General features: G+C 60.4%; 1 protein-coding gene across 1 annotated transcript in view; it reads left to right on the top strand.

Annotated features, from left to right (window-relative positions):
* Nucleotides 1–956: 956 nt before the first annotated feature.
* Nucleotides 957–18,627, top strand: part of GALNT9 (polypeptide N-acetylgalactosaminyltransferase 9) — a 74,900-nt gene continuing 57,229 nt past the window's right edge. Inside the window, exon 1 of the mRNA XM_028095946.2 lies at nucleotides 957–1,197. Coding sequence (XP_027951747.1) covers nucleotides 957–1,197 — 241 coding nt within the window. The remainder of the gene's footprint in view (nucleotides 1,198–18,627) is intronic.

Genomic DNA, 18,627 nt, shown 5'->3' with positions numbered 1-18,627 from the left:
CGCCCTCCTCCCCACAAAGGCACCCTCCCACCCCAGGCCCATTAATGCAGACAACGCGGCCTTGACCAGGCACTCCCCAAGGCCCCGCTTCCTCGGGTCAAGTTTCGGGTTTATTCGGAGCCGGGGGAGGGGGCATGGCAAGGAGGGTCCGCGCGGCAGCCCCCGCCCCCACCGCGTCCGCCCTGATGCCCTTGGTCTGGGTCTCCAGAGCGCGCGGCCCCGCCCCGCCCCGCCCCGCCCCGCCCGGCCCCTCCCGCCAGGCCTGCCGGGCTCGGGGCAGTCGGAGCTCTCCCCGGACCCTGCGCCCCGCGAGGGGGGCGGGGGCGGGTCCCGGCGGGGGGCGGGCGCGGAGGCCCCGCGTGCATGCTGATGAGCTGGGCGGCCGCGTCACTCCGCACCGGCGCCGTGGCTGCGGGGCGGGCAGGAGCCGCACGGCCGCCGGAGCGCCCGCCCGGCCCGCGCCTCCCTCGCCTCTCCCGCCCGCAGGCCCGCCCGCCGCCCCCCGGGACGGGGCCGCACCCCTCTGCGGAGGATGCCGGCTGCCCCCTGCGCGCGCGGCCCCGGGCAGCCCCTGCGCGCGGGGACCCCGGGCGGCGGCGGCCGAGCGCGCTGAGCGGGCGCGGGTGGTGCTGAAGGGACAGCTCCCGGGCGCGGGCGGCGGAGCGCTCAGCCCGCAGCCCTCGGCCCCCAGCCCGCAGCCCCCAGCCCTCAGCCCCCCGGCCCCAAGCTCCCCAGGCTACAGCCCCCGGGCCCCGCCCGCAGCCCCCCTGCCGCAGCCCCCGGGCCCCACCCCCGCCCGCGCCCTTCCCCCACCCCGCCCGCAGCCCCCGCGGCCCCGCGGTCAGCCGGGCTGGCTCATGGTCCCCGAAGCGGCGGGCCGGGCGGAGGCTCCTGCGGCCGCTGGGCCCACGGGGATGCCCCGCGGGTGAGGCAGCCCCCAGCTTTCAGCCGCGTTCATGGCGGTGGCCAGGAAGATCAAAACTTTGCTGACGGTCAACATCCTGGTGTTCGTGGGCATCATCCTCTTCTCCGTGTACTGCCGCCTGCAGGACCGCTCCGAGGGGCTGGTGCAGATCGTGCGCAGCGCCGACCGCCGGGTGCGGAGCCGGCACGCCAGGGTGGGCGCGCTGGTGGACCGCGACGCCATCCTGCAGCGCCTGGACCACCTGGAGGAGGTGGTCTACAACCAGCTGAATGGTGAGCGGAGGCAGCGTCCCGCGGGGAACAAAGGGGCTGGACAGGGGGCTGGCACACAGCGCTCGGGACACGGAACCCTGGCGGACCCCAGGGCCTGATGGCCAACAGGGGCTGGGATCAAACTCCTTCGGTGTTACTTCGGGTGGAGAGGGTAGGAGGCAGATAAGAAAGAGAAGGGGTCCTTTTAACAGAGAGCATTGTCCTGGATGACCACTCGTTCGTTCACGTCCCCGGTGGACACTTGAGAACCAACCCCCCAACCACACATGCAATGTCTCCGACTTATTCCCTGAAAGAACTTGAAAGAACTTCTCAAGAGGGTCTAGGACTTGTTTTAAGATCAGGCAGTGCCCAGGTCCAAGAGTGAGGGGGCACATTCTGCTTTTCTAGGAGCTGTGGGGGGTGGGGGTCTTCTCCTGGAGTCACTCCTCTCTCTCCTGGAAGATGTGGAGACAGAGGGAGGGCAGTGCTGCCCTTCAGAGGTTGCTGATGTGGTGTCTTGAGTGCTGGTGGGGAAAGGTGCCTCTCTGGGGCCCCTCGGCCTGTTCAGCCTCCCGTCCTGGGGATGCTCAGGGCTCCCTCCAGAAAGTGTTGCTGTGGGATGAGTGCGAGGCCAGGAGCTGGTGACTCCTGGACAGATTGAGTCAGGGGTCCAGCACGGGCTTGGCAGGTGTTAACCCCACAGAGGGACCTGGGCTATGGTGCATGGGAGCCCACGGGCTCCTCGGGAGTTTCCACAGCAAGCCCGGCTCCTGCGGATGGGCTCCTTGTTTCTTCCCCGAAGGTGTGGGTCCCTCGCAAGGGTCAGGGCTGGTGGCTGCAGCTGGGAGGAATGGGTATTTTTCCACTTTGGGATGCAGCAGACGGAATAAACTGCCTGCTGCTTCCTGGGCTCTCTCTGTGCCGAGGTACAAGGAGGAAGGAGAAAAGTTTGTGTGTTTACCTCATTAGTGGGCTTTTTCCTTCTGTTCTGTGCTATTCTGGTTTCTGCATTGGCAGCCCCAGCAAAGCTCCTCAGGAAGGAAGCATCGGTAACAGGCTCTGGGCGGAGGTGTCTGGGAGCTGGACTGCACTGTGTGTGTGGGGGGTCTGCATGCTCCCTGCCAGTATGGGGGTCTCCTTGGGGCTTCCTGTGGGAGGAAGCAGCAGCTTGAGACCCAGAGGCGTGGTGACACCGTGGATGTGGGCACTGTCCACAGCCTTACTCCCTGTCTGGGAGGGAGCAGAGCACCGTCTGACTCCCCAGGCGCCCCTCGCCCCCACCGAGCTCCTGTCCCCTCCAGACGCGCCTTTCCTGAGTGAGCTCTGTGGCTTTTCTGATCTGTCCTGTGCAGCCGAAGCCACGAGGGGAGAAAAGTTTAGTCCAACTGTCACTTGGCCGGGTGATTCGTCTCTTGGAAGCCGTGTGCCCCGGTAATAGCACCTAGCTTTATTGAAGTGTATTTGCCAGGGTGTTATGTCTGTTTTATGGGAAGAATCGGAGGGTTATACAAAAACATCGGCAGCACACCGGATGGTGTAACATCCTGATGGCCGGCTCAGCGCCTTGAGCTGCAACTCACCTCACCCTTCCAGGTGAGAGGGAGCCAGGCTCCTTGGTGGCAGAGCAGGCCAGGACCTCTGACGCACTGTCCCGACACTAGCAGGGCGTGGGGAAGGGTTTCAGGAGAAACAGTGTCAGCCCCTTGCCCAGCCGGCCTCTCCCCTTCCTTCACCCACCTTTTTTTCCAAGTGTGTCCCTGTCTCTCTGCCCCATTCCTCTCCTTTGTCTCTCTGTATGTCCCTGTCTCTCTGTCTCTCTCTGTGTCTCGGCCTCTGTCTGTCTCTCCCTCCCTCCCTCCTCCCTGCTCCTCTCGGATGAGGGTCCTGCTCCCCACTTCTAGGCCGTGTACCCAGCACCCTGTCCCACCCAGGAGTCATTCGTGTTTGCTCCTGGAAACAGCGAGAGCCAGTCTCTCCCGCACCGCGGGTTGGTCCCTAAGGAGGGACGGGACAGGAGTGAGTGGACATTCGTTCACAAGGAGCCGTTTGAAAGCAGTGCTGAGCCCTCCAGCCCAGTGCAGGCTTCCGTGTGGCAGGGCGCTGAAGGGCAGGAGCGCGTCCCATGACCGCCTGTCCGGCTGAGAAAAAATCCCCGGGGTCTCCGCCAAGTGCGGAAAGGAGGGAAGACATCCAAATGAAGGGAAACGTCACTGATATTTCCTCGGCCTTGAGCGCTTCCTGGAAGGGTCTCTCCTGGCTTACAGGAGCTGGGGGGAGGCAGGGCTGTCCGGAAGCAGGACGCTCTTCGCACACCCTCTCCTAGGCCAGTCCAGTGCCCTTTCTCTGCAACGCCTGACTGACCTCAGCAAAGACCTAGCGAACGGTGTGTGTAGATCCAGAGTCACAGGACCTGGGAGAAGATACTCTTTAAGGAAATGCGATATAGTCACATCCTGTATGTACATGAGAGTTTGCTTCTAAATTCGGTGCTCAAGGCAAGAAAAAAATGTTTATAGCCAGAAATCATCCTTCTGAATATGTTAAGTCGCACATAAAGTACAGCCTCCATGGTCTCGTCTGTCTGTCTGTCTGTGTGTGTGTGTGTGTGTGTGTGTGGCTGGCGCAGGGCGTCTCGTGAACGCAGATTTGAGAGCCGCTAGCTCTGTGAGAAGAACGGGGAGGGAAGCGTCCCCATTGGGCGGCCTGGTCTGCAAGCCCTCCGCCCTTAGGAACGCAGCCAGTCCTGGGGGGAGGGCGGCCGAGAACTCTGCGTTCGCCTCTCTTTCAGAGCTAAGCCACGGCCAGGCAAGGCATGTGGCTCCGTGGTTCTGCCCCTGTGCTGGCGGGCGTTACACGGGTGCGGCGTCACCTGCTAACTGGGCTCACACGCGGCCAGGACGCGGTCTCCTCCCTGCAGAGGAGAACCTGGCCGCCACCTGGCCACCTCTGCTCCTTTCGTCCTTGCAGACCCGTTCTTTAGGGGCCGCGGGTCTGAACGGCACGTGGCCGTGGATGGTGAGGTTTCCGTTGTGGGTGGCTGGCCGCTGTAGAGGGAGGTACTTTCTAAAATTCAGAGCGCACTCACGTTAACCCCGCTACCTCGACCGACCCCTGCCCAAACCCGTGCCGTCGGAGGGCAAAGCCTGGGTCCGGTGTACGGACAGCAAAGCCCAGAGCCCATGGGACAGCATGGCTTCCGGAGGCTGTGGAGTGAGTGAGGGGCGGCCGTGGCTAAAGGCAGCATTTACTTCACAGACGATCTGCATTTCTACAGTTGTCCAACGGTCAAGTTGAAATAACAGAGGGTCCAGTGGGGCCTAGGTCTCCCAGGGTGCGGGCAGCCCCCGCCAGCCACTCGCCCTCCCCTGGGACAGAGGTGATTCCAGCTCTGCTCCCTCTCGAGCTTCCGAAATCCGGGTGTGACTGGGCCATCTTTCCCGTATTTGTGCTCAACGCCCGCCCTGTGATTCATCTGAGGGTGGGGGTTCGTCTGCTTTGTGCGCAGCCCTAACACCCAGGGTCCTGGGCCGTACCGTGCATATTATTAGCGCTCCGTAAATATTGGCTGAATGACCAAGTGAGTGGATCTTTCTCTGAACAATTCATTGCTTTTGCTTACAGTGAATTTATTTAAAAAGAGAGCTGCAAATCAGCACCCACACCCACAAGCAGGAGGTGACCAGAGTGGTGAAGACAAGATGTGGGTTCTGTTCAAGTCCAGCTGGGCGCTGCGGTCGCCCCGGGGCTCTGAGCCCAAGGCCGCTCTCTCTTTGTCCAAAGGGAGACTCTCGAGGGAAAGGCACCTGTAGGGATATATTGGCAGGAAACCCAGACTCTCCCCTTGCAGAGATCAGGAGATCGAGATGAAAGGGAACGCTTCTCATGGTGGGAGTCAGCGTTATTCAACCCTGTGTCCTTCTTTTGCCAAAAATCCTGTCCGGCGTGTGGCCCCTTCCAAGACTGTGGCTCCTCCTCGGGAAGCCCGATCTGTGGCAGACTGTGTCCCGAGCGGCCACTTGTCCCTGGAGGGGCGGGGGAGGAGGTGGTCAGGCTCTAAGGGGTGTGTGTCCACGGCAGCAGGGTCCCCGATTTCTGAGCAGGAGGCCCAAATCCTACCGACAATCTGAGCGTGCTGAGTTTTCATAATGAAACCCTGGTTGAGCTGCAGAGAGGTGAGGCAGAGATGCCGGATTCTGACCCAACATTTGCTGCAGACAATGCGTGTTGATGTCCTGCCGTCTCCCACTGTGGTGTGTGCTTTACCGATTGGCAGGCATCACGGCTGAGAAGCGGAATCCAGGAGGCTGTCCAGATATGGTCCGCACGCTGTGAACGGTGCACGGCGGGCTGGGAGCAGAAGCCGCGTGAGGACAGCGAGGGGGTCTCACGCCCCCGGTGCATACTGTTTGCATCATAAAAGGAGGGGTATATCAGACCCTGAGAGCCTGTGGAAGAGGGTGGCTGGGGTCTGAGAGCGCCCAAGGATGCCTGGGGCCGCCAGACACTCCTCGCCCCCGGGGGGCGCCTGCCCAGCGCACCTTCCCCTGGAGCCCCGCGTGTGGAGAAGGTGCTGGTTTCTGGAGAGAGGTTCCGGGCTTTTCTGTGCACAGAAGCAGGTCCATGTGGGAAATGCTCCAAGATATTCCATGTGTTCGGGAGTGTGCGTTCCACCAGAGAGCTTTCCTGTTCGCTGGTTTTAGTCCCACCGCTGGCTTCCCGCTGGGTCCGGGGGCCTCTCGAGCTTGAGCTCACCGGTCCTCATCCCCCCGAATCTGCTTTGTGAGCCTCCCTCTCCTGCACGCTGGTCTCAGCGGGCCGCGGCTGGAAGGACAGCATGGTGTGTCTGCGAGTCCTCGAGGGTCCTGGCAGGTCTGTCTTCACCACGGCAGCGGCGGGTACTTGGCTGGCCTTTTGCCTCTGGGTCCGCATCCCTTGCGTCTCTCCTGCACCGTGTTGATTTGCTACCGCAAGTGAGAAACTAGCGCGTCCTCCTGGAGCCCAGCCTCTCGCCGACGCCAGGGCAGGGCTGCATGCCGTTTGGTGGGAACTGCCCTTTCCATTCCCCTCCGGCTGCCACGTGCCCAGCACTGGGCGCAGCCTCCCTCACTCTGAGCGGGTGGAGAGCATTTGGTTTTGCTTTTCTCCCTCCTCTTTGCCTCTGCTTCTCGGCCTGCAGGCCCCGTCCAACCACGGATGAGTCAGGGCGGCCGAGGCCACTTCCCGGGCACAGGGCTTAGCTCCCGCGGACCTGGCCCCTTGTGTTTGGGAGAAGGAGGTGCAGGGATGCTCCACCCCGTGATGAACACCTCTCTTGGCTCTCAGGGTGGCAAGTGGACCTCACCAGGCCTGGCTCCATGCGGAGACACGCGTCTGCAAATCCGCAGCCGCACTTCTAGGAATAATTCATGCAGGCGGTGATCCCGGGCTTGGGAGGTGCGGGGCTAAGTGATTGCATTTACAATTCAGCTCCGCAATCTGCATATTTCAAAGGCCCTACTTTCTGAAAGGACAGTTTATCCTTCGTTGGCTAGGAACTCGACAAAAACAAGTCTCTAAATGTTTCCCTATCCGGTGTCCCACGGAGACATTCCAGGGTGGGATCCACATCTTAGGACCACGGTTCTGCTTCCGCCCGAAGGGAAGGCGGCCAGGTGCTGAGCGAGAGGTGAGAGGGTACTTGGAGCTACCTCGTGACTTGGTATTTCCCTTACTGGAACTCCGTGCGGCATGGCCAGGACCGAGACAGTCTCCCCACCACTCTGCACGGTGACCGGCTGGGGTCAGCCATGCATGATCTCCGCATGGCCCCACATCACGTGTCTGACAGCAGTTGGTCTTCCGGAGGTGGCTCTCACACCCACAGGCCACTGCAGACCCCTCCTGGACCATCCGTGACGTGTGCCGCACATGCTGGGGCCTCGGGACATGTGTAGAGAAGGGGGGAGGCGGAGGGGTGGTCTCTCCAGCAGGCAAACTCCCCTCTGCCCACGTGTGAGGCCACAGGCCCTTCCTGCCCTGGCGTTCGCTCTCACAGACCCAACCTCTCCCAGCTGGGGGTCTCCCCCTCCTCGAATGAAGGCAAGATCTCATTTCTCCATGTGTTTCGTGAGCACCTGCTATGCTCCTGATGCCAAGTCAGGATACGTAAGTGATTGGGGTGCCGGTGCCTGCCCCGTGGGGCTCACGCTGGGGAGCACAGCTGGCGAGGGACAGTTTCAGGCACGATGATTAATCCCACGCTGTCCGGGCGCCGTCGTGAGGAGCCGTCGCCCGGCTGTCCTCCGTCCCCTTTCTGATGGTACCAAGAAGACTAACCTCGCCGGTCCCCCTTTCAGATGCGCATGGGCCCTTCCCGGCTCAGGACCCGCGGCAGGTGGCGCTTCCATAGCCCTGTGCTGTGTTTCTTCTCTACTGACTGATGTTTTGGACAAACGATGCAGGCTTCCTATTTGGGGTGGTGATAAATCACTTGTTTAAGAAGCAAATGCATTTCATTTAAAATGTGTGTCAACGTGAAGGACACTGTTGAATGAGGTGACTGAGAAGTCTGCAGGGACGCGGATCCCAGGGCAGGGAAGGGGGAGGACCAGATCCGGGGTGCTGAGCAGCCGACCACGAGGGTGGCCTCCCCGGAGTCATGGCCGGTGGCCGGAACGCATGGGGGGAGGTTTTTAGTGTGAGGGCACTTTAGTAATAGTAAAGGCGTTGCCAGTGTGAATGTGGCCTGGGAAGCACCTGGGCCTGCAGGATCCAGTGGCTGTCAGGCTTCAGGTGAGGCTTGAACAAGCAGCCTGGCCCTCTGTGTCTCCCCCTCCTCTGGGCATCAGCTTTGTTTCATCCCTGGAACTGGGTCAATCCTGTCTAAACCGCAGGACACTGAGCATGGGGAAGAGATGAGTTCCCAGAAGAAATCCAGGAGGTAGACGCTGGGGCCCAGACTTGATAAATGCCTCCTCCCTGTGGCCTCGCGGGTCTGCTGGGCGGGTTCGGTGTCCCCAGACCACTGCTGGGAGCCGGGGAACCCCTCCCTTGGAGACGCACCTGCCCCAAGGGCCCTCATGCCATTGTGATTGGAGCTGTGGGGGGTGGCGTCTATGCAGGTGGGCAGCTGGACAACATGTCAGCAGCGGGCAGCCCGCCCTGCGACCGCCTGGGCTGCCTGTGGGCTACGTCGCCTTGTGGGAGCCGGGCGACCGTGTCGAGCCGGGACCTGCCCCAGAGGTCTAGGTGGTGCCCGGGCGTCTGCCGAAGCGGCTGTCGTCGCGAGAGTTCTTGCACAGCCCACATGCGGGAGGGTTTTCTCACATCAATCCACGTCAGACGTGTGTCCCGGGAGCCCGAGGTCCCCGTATCAGGGGCTGGACCCAAAAGACTGCAGAGAAGGGGCCAGGGGGCCCCCAGCAGCCCCGCCTCCCAGGCCCACCTGCCTGGCCCCTGGGTCAGGTCGGGTCTGATGTGCACCTGCCACGGGGGTCTCCCCAGAAGGCTCAGAGGCCTCAGCAGTTGGCGTTTTATTCTTCAGTAAATAAGCTAAGTACCTTCATTCCTTAAAATGCCAGCCCAGGGCCTGGCCCTGTGCCAGGGAGACAGTGTGGTGTGCAAGGTGTCAGGCCAGCAGCGGGTCCTCATGGAGCAGAGGTCCATGGGGCAGAAGTGGGGCCTGGCTGCAGGGCCTGACTGGTGGCGGGAGGCAGGGACATGGGGGGTGCCAAGCACGGGGTCGAGTGTGGGGGTGGGCTGCCTTGTCTGGACCGGTCGCCTGGGGCTGTGGTCATGCCGGGTTTGTGAGCTGCCGGGTTTATTAAAAGAGGGAAAGAGGGAAGGAATCTGAAGGCCGGCTTCCCCAAACCGCGGTGCACCTTAGATGTTTGTGTGTGGCCCTTGCCGTGTCCGCCGCTCACATTCACAGAAGTGTCTCTGCGGGACGGCGGTCCAGGAGTCAGGGGCACGGACAGTCCCGGTAGACACCATCTCTCCAGCAGGCCGGGTCCTCCACTGCCCGCAAGGGCCCCGGGGGTCACAGTGGAGACATTGACCTGCGCCCCCCAGCCTGGTGTCCGCCCGAGAGTGACACACGGGAGGACAGGTTGGCCCGGCCTGCTCTGGACGCGTGGGGTGCTGGTCTCACACAGCGGGCCACAGGGCATTCGGAGGTCAGCAGGCTGGGGTGCCATGTGTCCACAGCGCCAATGCAGGCCTGGTCCCCGTGTGTCGTGTAAACGCAAATAGTATCTTTCATGGTGTTAAACTCAAACTTCCAAGAATACATCTTCAGAGCGTTCCTGGGAAGATCATGAGGTTTTTGCCCAAGATGGAGGGAAGGGTCAGTCACGAGCATGTCCCCAGGCCCCCTGGGGCAGTGCAGAGGCGCCGGTGACCCTCAGGGTGGCTCGCCTGTGGCCCCAGACTCGCGGAGGCCTTCACTTCGTCTCCTGCTGAGGCCCCCATGGGCGATCTCTGTGCCGACCCCTCCAGCGTGTTCCAGGCGGAGCCAGAGGCCCCAACGCCCAGCACTGAAGGGCCGTGCAGAACCCCAGCCTTGCGGTTCCCACGTCCGGTGAGGAGGGACGGGAGGCAGAAAGATAAACCGATTTCATCTCCTCTTGCTGTAACCAGTTAGCACAAACTCAGTGGCTCAACACAGCGCACACGAATTCCCTGAGTTCTGGTGTCCACCGCAGTTCTCTCTGCGCCCAAATCGGGATGTCCCCAGGGCTGGCTCCTTGGGCAGGGGCAGGGGAGGATTCCCAGCGTCGAGGCACCTGCTTCCTGGGCCAGGGCCCTTCCTCCATCTGTGGGCCAGCAGCCTGGGCCTCCTCGGCCTCCCTCTTCCACGCTGACTGGCCCCTGTGACTACATCGGCCCCCCAGATAATCCGGGGCCACCCCCCCCAGCCCCAGGTCAGCTGATTCTCTTCACCGTGTGACTGAGCACGTTCCCAGGCTCTGGAGCCTGTTTGTCCGCTGACCCCATTAAGCGAACTATACGGACTCCTCGATGCTGACAAACACTAAGGAGCAAACTAAGGCGGGGAAGGACAGCGTCAGCAGGAGGCACCGTCATCTGTGCTCGGTGCCCAGACAAGGCCTTGGGGAGAGACCGACTTGTAAGTGAAGATGGAAGTGAGGGCAGGACATGCAGGGGTGGCAGGAAACGCTCCAGGCCTAGCAGGTGCGAAGGTCCTGGGGCAGCATGGGCCCAGTGTGTTGGCAGCATGGCTAGAAAGCTGGTTGGGGGAGTCTGTGCTGGAGACCCATCGGGGAGCCGTGGGTGTCCGCTCAGGCTGCTGTCACAGACCGCCACGGACCAGGTGGCGTGCACAGCAGAAGTTCATTGTCTCACGGCTCTGGAGGCTGGAAGACCAGGATCAAGGTGCTGGCAGGGCTGGGTTTTGGTGGGAACACTCTTCCCAGCTTATGGGACGGCCTTTCCTCCATGTGCACACACTCCTGGTCTCTCCTTCTGTGAGGTCAGTCCTCTACAGTCCTGCCGCCCGCTCGCAGGGTGCAGGTGGCCCGATGAGGTCGGCAGAGCGGGGGGGCAGGCGGGGAGAAGTTAGACCCAGCAAGTGAGCTGCTCTGCGGGGAGGGAGGCATCGGCTGGATGGTTTCCCGTCTGGGCCGTCTCCCAGCTCGGGCCGCCGTGTGCGTGGTGCAGAGTGGCCAACGGCACCCCTGGCCTCCACCCGCGATGCCCGTGGCACCCCCCTCCCCACAGTGTCCAGTGTCCCCGGGGGGGCACCCGCTCGCTGAGAATGGGGGAGGCGCAGGTCAGCACGGCCGACTGAAGCAAGGCCGCAGGGGGGTACTTCTGAGACGGGAGGGGCACAGGTGCGGGGGAAGGAGCACACCCCTGAGTATGGGACAGGGGTGAGACCCCAGCGTCAGAGGCCGGTTCTGGGGCAGCAGATGGGACAGGGACTCTGGGGTTCTCTTCCGATTCTTCTGTTTCCTCAGGGAGGCAGGAAGCGAGGTCATCAGCTGGGGGTGCTGGCACACACCACCCCTCCCTCCTTCTCCTTCTAAGGCACGGCTACAGCCTTTTTTTTTTTTTTTTTTTTTTACGGCTACAGCCTTAAACGGATGTTTAAAGAGCAAGTGTGTGTTCGGTTGTATTCAATCAGCGAGCTTCGTCTTAGAATAGGGGGCGTTACAAAGTGCCTGCTGGGAGATGGGGTCACTGGGAGGCCGGAGGCCGGCCTGGTCTGCAAGATGGAGATGGGTGGTCGGTGGGGGAGGGGGCTTGGGGGTGGGCGTAAGACAGGGAGCGGGTGCTGCTGGGCCTGCCTTGCCCCCCCCCCCACATCTGGGGAGGACCTGGTCTCCTGCCTCCACCCCCCACCCAGGGCGGTTCCATCCAGGTGTTTGCTGGGGAGACAGGTGCGGAGGCTGGGGAAAGACGCAGCAGGCTCCCCAGATGGGGTGGGCCTGCTGAGGAACCTTCTCAGGGGAAGGGTTGGCCCCCTCCCCACACCTGGCCCCTCCCAGCCTCCACGTTTCTGAGGGAGACCCCGGGACCGGGCTGTTGGTTGGACCTCTGTCCTGGGCACCTTCCTGCACACCTGGTGTTCACAACAGCCAAGTGGGATGCCGGGCTAAGTGCCCGGGGCCCTGACTACACTGCCCCCACAGCAACCTGGGAAGGAGATGATCTCCCCATCACCTGGGCCCGCGCAGGTGAGGCGCTGGCGGAGGTGGGATTTGAATCCAGACACGTCTGGCTCCAGGGCCCCTGCCCTGTGCACCTCCCCAGAGACGGGTGGAGACATCAGCGTAGATCAGTGTCGTGTATTATAACTCCTGCCTTTTACAGCAAGAAAAAGGACTATTTTTATTTTTAACAGAATAGTGCGGTCAGATTGGCTCTGCGTGTAGCCCGGGTCTGAAACCAGCAAGCCTTGATTTTATTTCAGAGAAACGGCCTGGCTTCTGCAGGGACTATTTTCACACCATTTCGAGCAGATTGTGGAAAATGCCTGTTAATAGTCTGCGTGCTTGAGCACTTAGCAGTGGACACGGAAGCAAACAAGCTTATCTTAATTGGTAGGAGGAGACTGTTGTGGTTAGAACACGGGTTGCGGAGCCAGGCCTCCTCTCGTAGCCTTGATCGGGTTTCTTCCTTGTTCGAGTTTCCTCACCTGCAAGGTGGGTTACCGCCACATTCGTCTCCTGGTGTTATGGCCAGAAGTGAGCAAGGGGTAAGCCCTTGGAGCACTGCCCGGCTTGTGGTCTCCACTTAGTAGGATGAGTGGCTGACGTGACTCAGCCTGCTCACCCCCAGTGCACCCATCTTCCCAGCCAACTCCACCGGACCAACCCTGTAGATGCTCTCCTGATGCAGCCCACCCTGCCAAAAACGCATGGCACCCAGGCTTCCTTGGCAAGTTGGGGAGGGACATCAGGGAGTGGCTTAATCCAATTCACACTTCTTTCACAGAAAGCTGGCTCAGAGCGTGGTGCCTTCCTCTGAGAGTTTGCAGCCAGGTGGAAGGCAGCGAGTTACCAGTAATGCAAATTCAGAGGAGCACAAGATGGACGACTGTGTTGATGGGGACGGTCAGGGGGTACTTCACGGAAGGGGAGGTGTTTGAGCTGCGCAAGGAGTTAGGGGGCTCTGGGTCCAAACCCCAACTGGGTGGCCTTGAGCAGGTCACTTCTCTCTGAGCCTTGGTTTCCATGTCAGTGAAATGGGCAGAATGATTATCCTTCCACAGTAGGATTTTTGAGGAGATTAGATAAGATATTGCATATGAATGGGGTCCCTGGGTGGCTCAGTCAGTTAATCATCTGCTTTCAGCTCAGGTCATGATCTCAGGGTCCTAGGACTGAGTCCCACGTCAGGCTCCCTGCTCAGCGGGGAGTCTGCTTCTCCCTCCCCTCACTCCTCCCCCTGCTTGTGCTCTCGCTCTCTCTCAAATAAATAAAATCTAAAAAAAAAAGAAAAGAAAAGATAATGCATACAAAGTGTTTAGCAACGTGCCTGACACATAGTTGGTCCTCAGCAATGTGAGCAAAGATGAAGGAAGAAAAATAGTTGAAATTGGGTGGTATTTGGATAGATGGATAGCATGATGCCTGGCACATAACAGTTTCTTAATAAATATTTGTTCATTGGATGGGTGGAAGGATGTTTGAGTGGATGGATGGATGGGTGGGTGGGTAGATGGATGGATGGATGGGTAGATGAATGGATGGTTGGAGGAATGGATGGATGAGTTGGTAGGTAGGTAGATGAGTGGATGAGTGGATGGGTGGGTGAGTGGGTAGTTGGGTGCATGGATGGATGGGTGGGTAGATGCGTGGATGAATGGTTGGATGGATGATGGTTGGATGGTTGGATGGATGGATGAGTGGGTGGGTGGGTAGATGGATGGATGAATGGACAGATGGATGGGTGGATGGATGATGGTTGGATGGTTGGATGAGTGGGTGGATGGATGGATGGGTGGATGGGTGGATGGATGGATGGATGGATGATGGTTGGATGGGTGGATGGATGGATGGGTGGATGGGTGGATGGATGGATGGATGGATGATGGTTGGATGGGTGGATGGATGGGTGGATGGATGATGGTTGGATGGTTGGATGAGTGGGTGGATGGATGGATGGTTGGATGGGTGGATGGATGGATGGATGGATGATGGTTGGATGGGTGGATGGATGGGTGGATGGATGATGGTTGGATGGTTGGATGGATGGATGGATGGATGATGGTTGGATGGGTGGATGGATGGGTGGATGGATGATGGTTGGATGGTTGGATGAGTGGGTGGATGGATGGATGGGTGGATGGATGGATGGATGGATGATGGTTGGATGGGTGGATGGGTGGATGGGTGGATGGATGGGTGGATGGATGGATGGATGGATGATGGTTGGATGGGTGGATGGATGGGTGGATGGATGATGGTTGGATGGGTGGATGGATGGGTGGATGAGTGGGTGGGTGGATGGATGTGGGAGATTCTGCACAGTGAGAAAGGCCAAACATTGAGAAAGGGAAGCAAGTATCTTGAATGGCTGGAGGACAGAAGGCCAGGAAGGCAAGTTGGGCCCAGATGCTCCCATATGCTGACAAATAGCCTGTCAGGCACAAGTGTGGGTCTTAGAGCCTCATGTCCAGTGTGGCCCTGGCAGAAGGGTGTCCCCACTGGGAGCAGAGACATGGAACCGTAGGCACTGCCCAGGGCTGCAAGAAGCCCTAGCTGCCCCTGAGAACAGGGGTGTGGGGCATGTTCTCCTTCCCGGGGCTGCAGAAACTCAGATGAGGAGAAAAGACAGCTAGGTGTTTGGGTCCTGCAGAAACATGTGGCCAGATTCTAGACCTTCCCCATCTCCTCTCTCCTGAGGGTCCTGCCAGCCACTGGAAGCCAGACACCCAGCTCCAGCCTCTCTATCCTTGACCTGGGGCCTTCGGGGTCAGAAGGCACTCAGCGAGGGCCGGCTTAGATCAGGTGTTCTTCAAGCTGTCCCCACCCCCAGACAGGCAGCTCCTCTGGCCCAGGATTGCCCACCACTGAAGGCCCTGTGGCTAGAGGGGTCCCTGGGCGATTGTGGGTCCCATGAGGGAGGCGCTGTCACCTTAACTCAGATAGGGAAACCGAGGCTCACAAAGCTCAAGTATTTTACCCACAGTTAGGACGTGGGTGAAGGTGGGGTTTGAATTCTGGGCTTGGCTCTGGCACCAAGCAGAGCAAACCCAAATGCCTGCCCCAGCAGGCGTGAGGGGCATGCTGCTGCCCCGTGGGCTCAGGTCTGGGGAGGTATGGATGCCGATGTGGAGACAGGCTTTGACTTCAGACTCCAGAGTTGGTGCTGGAATGACTGACTTCTCGGGGAGTGTGGAGTGCGTGCCCCTGGCACGAGAGAAGGACATGAGTTCCAGGGGCAGAGGTGGACTCACGCGACAGAACGTGTGTGCCCCAGATTCCCCTGTGGGAACCCTCCCTGCAGATTCCCTGCAGGGAACCCTCCCCCTCAGGCTCAGAGGGGTCCTCAAGGGGGCCCCACGGGGGGATTGGTGGCCTCGCAGGAAGAGGAAGAGAGACAGATATCCCGTTTCTCGCTCTGAACGCGCACACCGAGGTCAGACTGTTGAGGACACAGCAAGAACAGCAGGCCAGGAGACAGACCAGGGACAGGCTCTGACCGGGAGGCACATTGGTGCCTTGGTGTGGACTCCCAGGCTCCAGGGCTGTGAGAAATAAGGGCGTGTAAGCATCCAGTCTGTGTGTTTCCTAGGGCAGCCGGGACGGGCTGAGACAGGGACACTTTGTGTGTGTCCACCATTCCTTGTCTGGAAGGTCACTGTCCCCTGGATGGTGCTCTGGGGGCAGCACCCATGGCTCTGGCTCTGTGTGCTTCAGGTTGGGAGCCCACAGTTGTGCACCCTCCGGTCATTCATTCATGCATGCACGAATTCTCAGTGCACCTGTTCGGTAAGCACCACTATGGAGCAGGTCCTGGGGCTGGGGCAGCCAGCAAGGCAGGCATCCCCGCCCTGGGGGTCAGGAGGCCAGCTGAAGGAGGGGCTGGATCCTCTGTCTCCACCCAAAGGGGCTCCCAGCCAGAGCCAGCCAGACTTTCAGCTACCAGGGTCCGGCCCTACATCCCCACATCTTCCCCAGAGCACGGGCCCTCGGTATCCTCCTGTTCATGACCCCCTGCACTTCCCGGGAGATTTGGCAGTCGTGATCTGAGCGGAGAACTCAGCCCAGCGTAGCTAGAGCACGTCTATCTTCAGAGGTCGGGGACCTGACCACTCCCACCTTCCGTGCAGCCACACCCGGAGCCAGGTGGCCGCTGACCACTCCCGCCTTCCGTGCAGCCACACCCGGAGCCAGGTGGCCGCTGAGGGACTGGACTCCCAAATGTCCCTGTGCCCACTCCCCAGCAGTCAGGAGACCCAAGCTGCAGCTGGATGGAGCGGGCTACAGGACACGCTTACCGAGAGAGAGGGAGAGCCAGGAAATCCATTTTGCCAGATGTTTCCAGTCCCTCCTTGTTTTGCATGCCTTGGCCTCCTAAATATTCACATTACGCATGGAGATGTATTGAGCACTCGACTGGTCTCAGTGAGAATATATCTTACAGGTGTTGCCATGTCCTGCAAAATATTCATGACTCACGGTTCCAGAAGGGCGGTCCCTCTTTGGCTATTAACACGACCCCAGTTTGGGTCCCCAGAGATCCTTAGCAGACCTGTCTGAGTTGGAATGGCCGCGGCGCGTGGGGAGAGTGGGTACGCGGGACCCGGGGCGGAGCCGTCGCCCACAAAGCCACATGGGGCCTGCTTTTACTTCCACTTTGCAATCATCAAAATTAATAGCAGGCGTGTTAGACTGGCCTACATTTTTATAGAGCAAAGCAAGAGAGGAGCCGGGAGCTGGTGAGGCGCTCTGCTCACTGCTGTTTCCACCCCACTCTCCCCGGGACGGTGGCGGGAGGGCATGGCCTGGAGCCCTGGCAGGTGACCGGCAGTCTGTCCACCGTGAGCCTCGGAGTCCTGCCTGCTGGGCGACCTGGGGAGCGGAAGACCGCTGGTGAGGGCAGCGTGGGCAGCCGGTCCTCTCTGTCTCTGCGTGGGGCCCCGGCGTATGGGGCGGCTGTGGGCGCTGTCAGGGAAGGTCAGTCCTTGGCCTCGTTGGACCCACCGTGGACAGGAGTTTTGCGTCTGTCCTTCCGGGCTCCTGGGGCTGTGAGCGGGCCCTCCCACCCCGTCCAAGGCTGCGGCCCCTGACTTCACCCCCCTTGAGGTGTGGAGTTCGCGGTATTCAGGACAACACCCACCCCCACTCCGAGAAAGCACTCATCTCAGCTTCCCGTCTTTCTTCGCGTCTGTCCTTGTAAACTTTTTCCCCGTCTTGTCGGATATTTATTGCTTTTTAGCAATTGGTGGTGTTGATTCAAATCTAAGATTCTGGCTGATGCCAGGGTGGCCGGTGGTCCGTCGGCTGGCCTGGCCCGCCAGGCGTGGGGAGCTGGATGCTGAGGGCACCCCCGCCTCCCGCGGCCCTCGGCTCCACCCCTTCTCCGCAGCTGTGCCTGTGACCAGTGTCTGCATGGGGCTGCCTCCTCCCGGAACACCGGCTGAAGTCCCTGTGACAGATGGAATCTGTGACTCAAGGAAGCTGGGAGCTTGAACGCCACACCTCCTCCCGCGCTTCCTCCCGCGCTGAAAACTCTTGCAGCCGCCCATGTGTGCCCGGTACTCTGGCTGGAAGGCGTGGGCTGCAGGTGTGACGTGACTCTTCTGGGAGGGGGCTGTAAGGGGCCCCGGGACGGCCAGCCCTGGCAGCTGGTCCCTCTGCTGCAGGGCTCACTCCTTCGTGTCTCTGGGGGATGGAATTCAGGGTCTCGTGGCCGCCCGACGCCCACGGCCTGATAGCCGTGGGGCCTCGAGGACCCAACCCCGTTTGGTTCTAGCCCCTCCCTTCCTAGTGTGCAGCATTTGGCCTCATGGTCTCAGGGTGGCTGCTCGGCCCTGGGCATTGAGTCCTAGCTCCAGGCAGGAGAAAGGAGGAAGGACCACAGGTAAAAGGCAAAAAACCCACATACACCAGCTGAGACCGTGCCTTTTAGACACATTTCCCAGAGATTCCACCCAGCAAATTCCACTTACATCTTATTGATCAGAGTTTGGTCCCATGCCACCCCTGGCCGCAAGTTCAGCCCAGGGAGGGGAGCATTTTAGCTGAACTCATTTCTACCCCAAACGAACTGTGGTTCTGCTAATGAAAAGGACGAGACAACAGATGCTGGCCAAACACCCAGAGCGTCTGCCCCTAGAACTTCGCCCCTGCTCCCTCCATGCCCCTCCCCTCCCTCATTCCCCCTCCCTGCCCACCCACACCCTCCCCCTCTGCCCCTCCCCATTCCCCCTCCTCTCCAACCTCCGCCTCCTTCCCCCCCCCCCCCGTAGGAGTGTCCTGTTGGCTGCTGTAACAAATGACCACAAAAGGGGTGGCCTTTTGGTGGCCAAACAACAGGAATTTATTCTTTCACAGGCTGGAGGCCAGAAGCCTGAAATCAGTATTGGCAGGTTGATTCCTCCTGGAGGCTCCGAGGGAGAATCTGTTCCGGGCATCTCTCCAGCTTCTCGTGGCTCCTGGCAATCCTTGGCGTTCCTTGGCTTGTAGACACCTGACTCCATCATCATGTGGCTTCTCCTCTCTGTGTGTGTCTCTCTGAGCCCCTCTAAATTATCAGGACCCTTGTGATCAGATTCAGGACCGACCCTAATCCCAGGCGCTCTCATCTCAAAGTCCTTACCTTAGTTACACCCGCAAAGACCCTGTTCCCAATAAGGCCACACTCATAGGTTCCAGCTTTTGGGGCTTCTAGTCAACCCACCTCCCTCCCCATCCATCGAAACCGGGGCACAACCTCTCAGCCTCCAGGCAGCCATGCGAAACGGGCTGGGGGCAGGGAGCTGACCACCTGCACCTG

Source organism: Eumetopias jubatus, unplaced genomic scaffold (genome assembly GCF_037043125.1).
Source record: "Eumetopias jubatus isolate StellerSeaLion01/CBP00866 unplaced genomic scaffold, mEumJub1_p1.0 scaffold_16, whole genome shotgun sequence".
Classification (NCBI taxonomy): domain Eukaryota; kingdom Metazoa; phylum Chordata; class Mammalia; order Carnivora; family Otariidae; genus Eumetopias; species Eumetopias jubatus.
The sequence above is the reverse complement of the archived record's forward strand: the minus strand, read 5'-3'. Positions and strand labels throughout refer to the sequence as shown.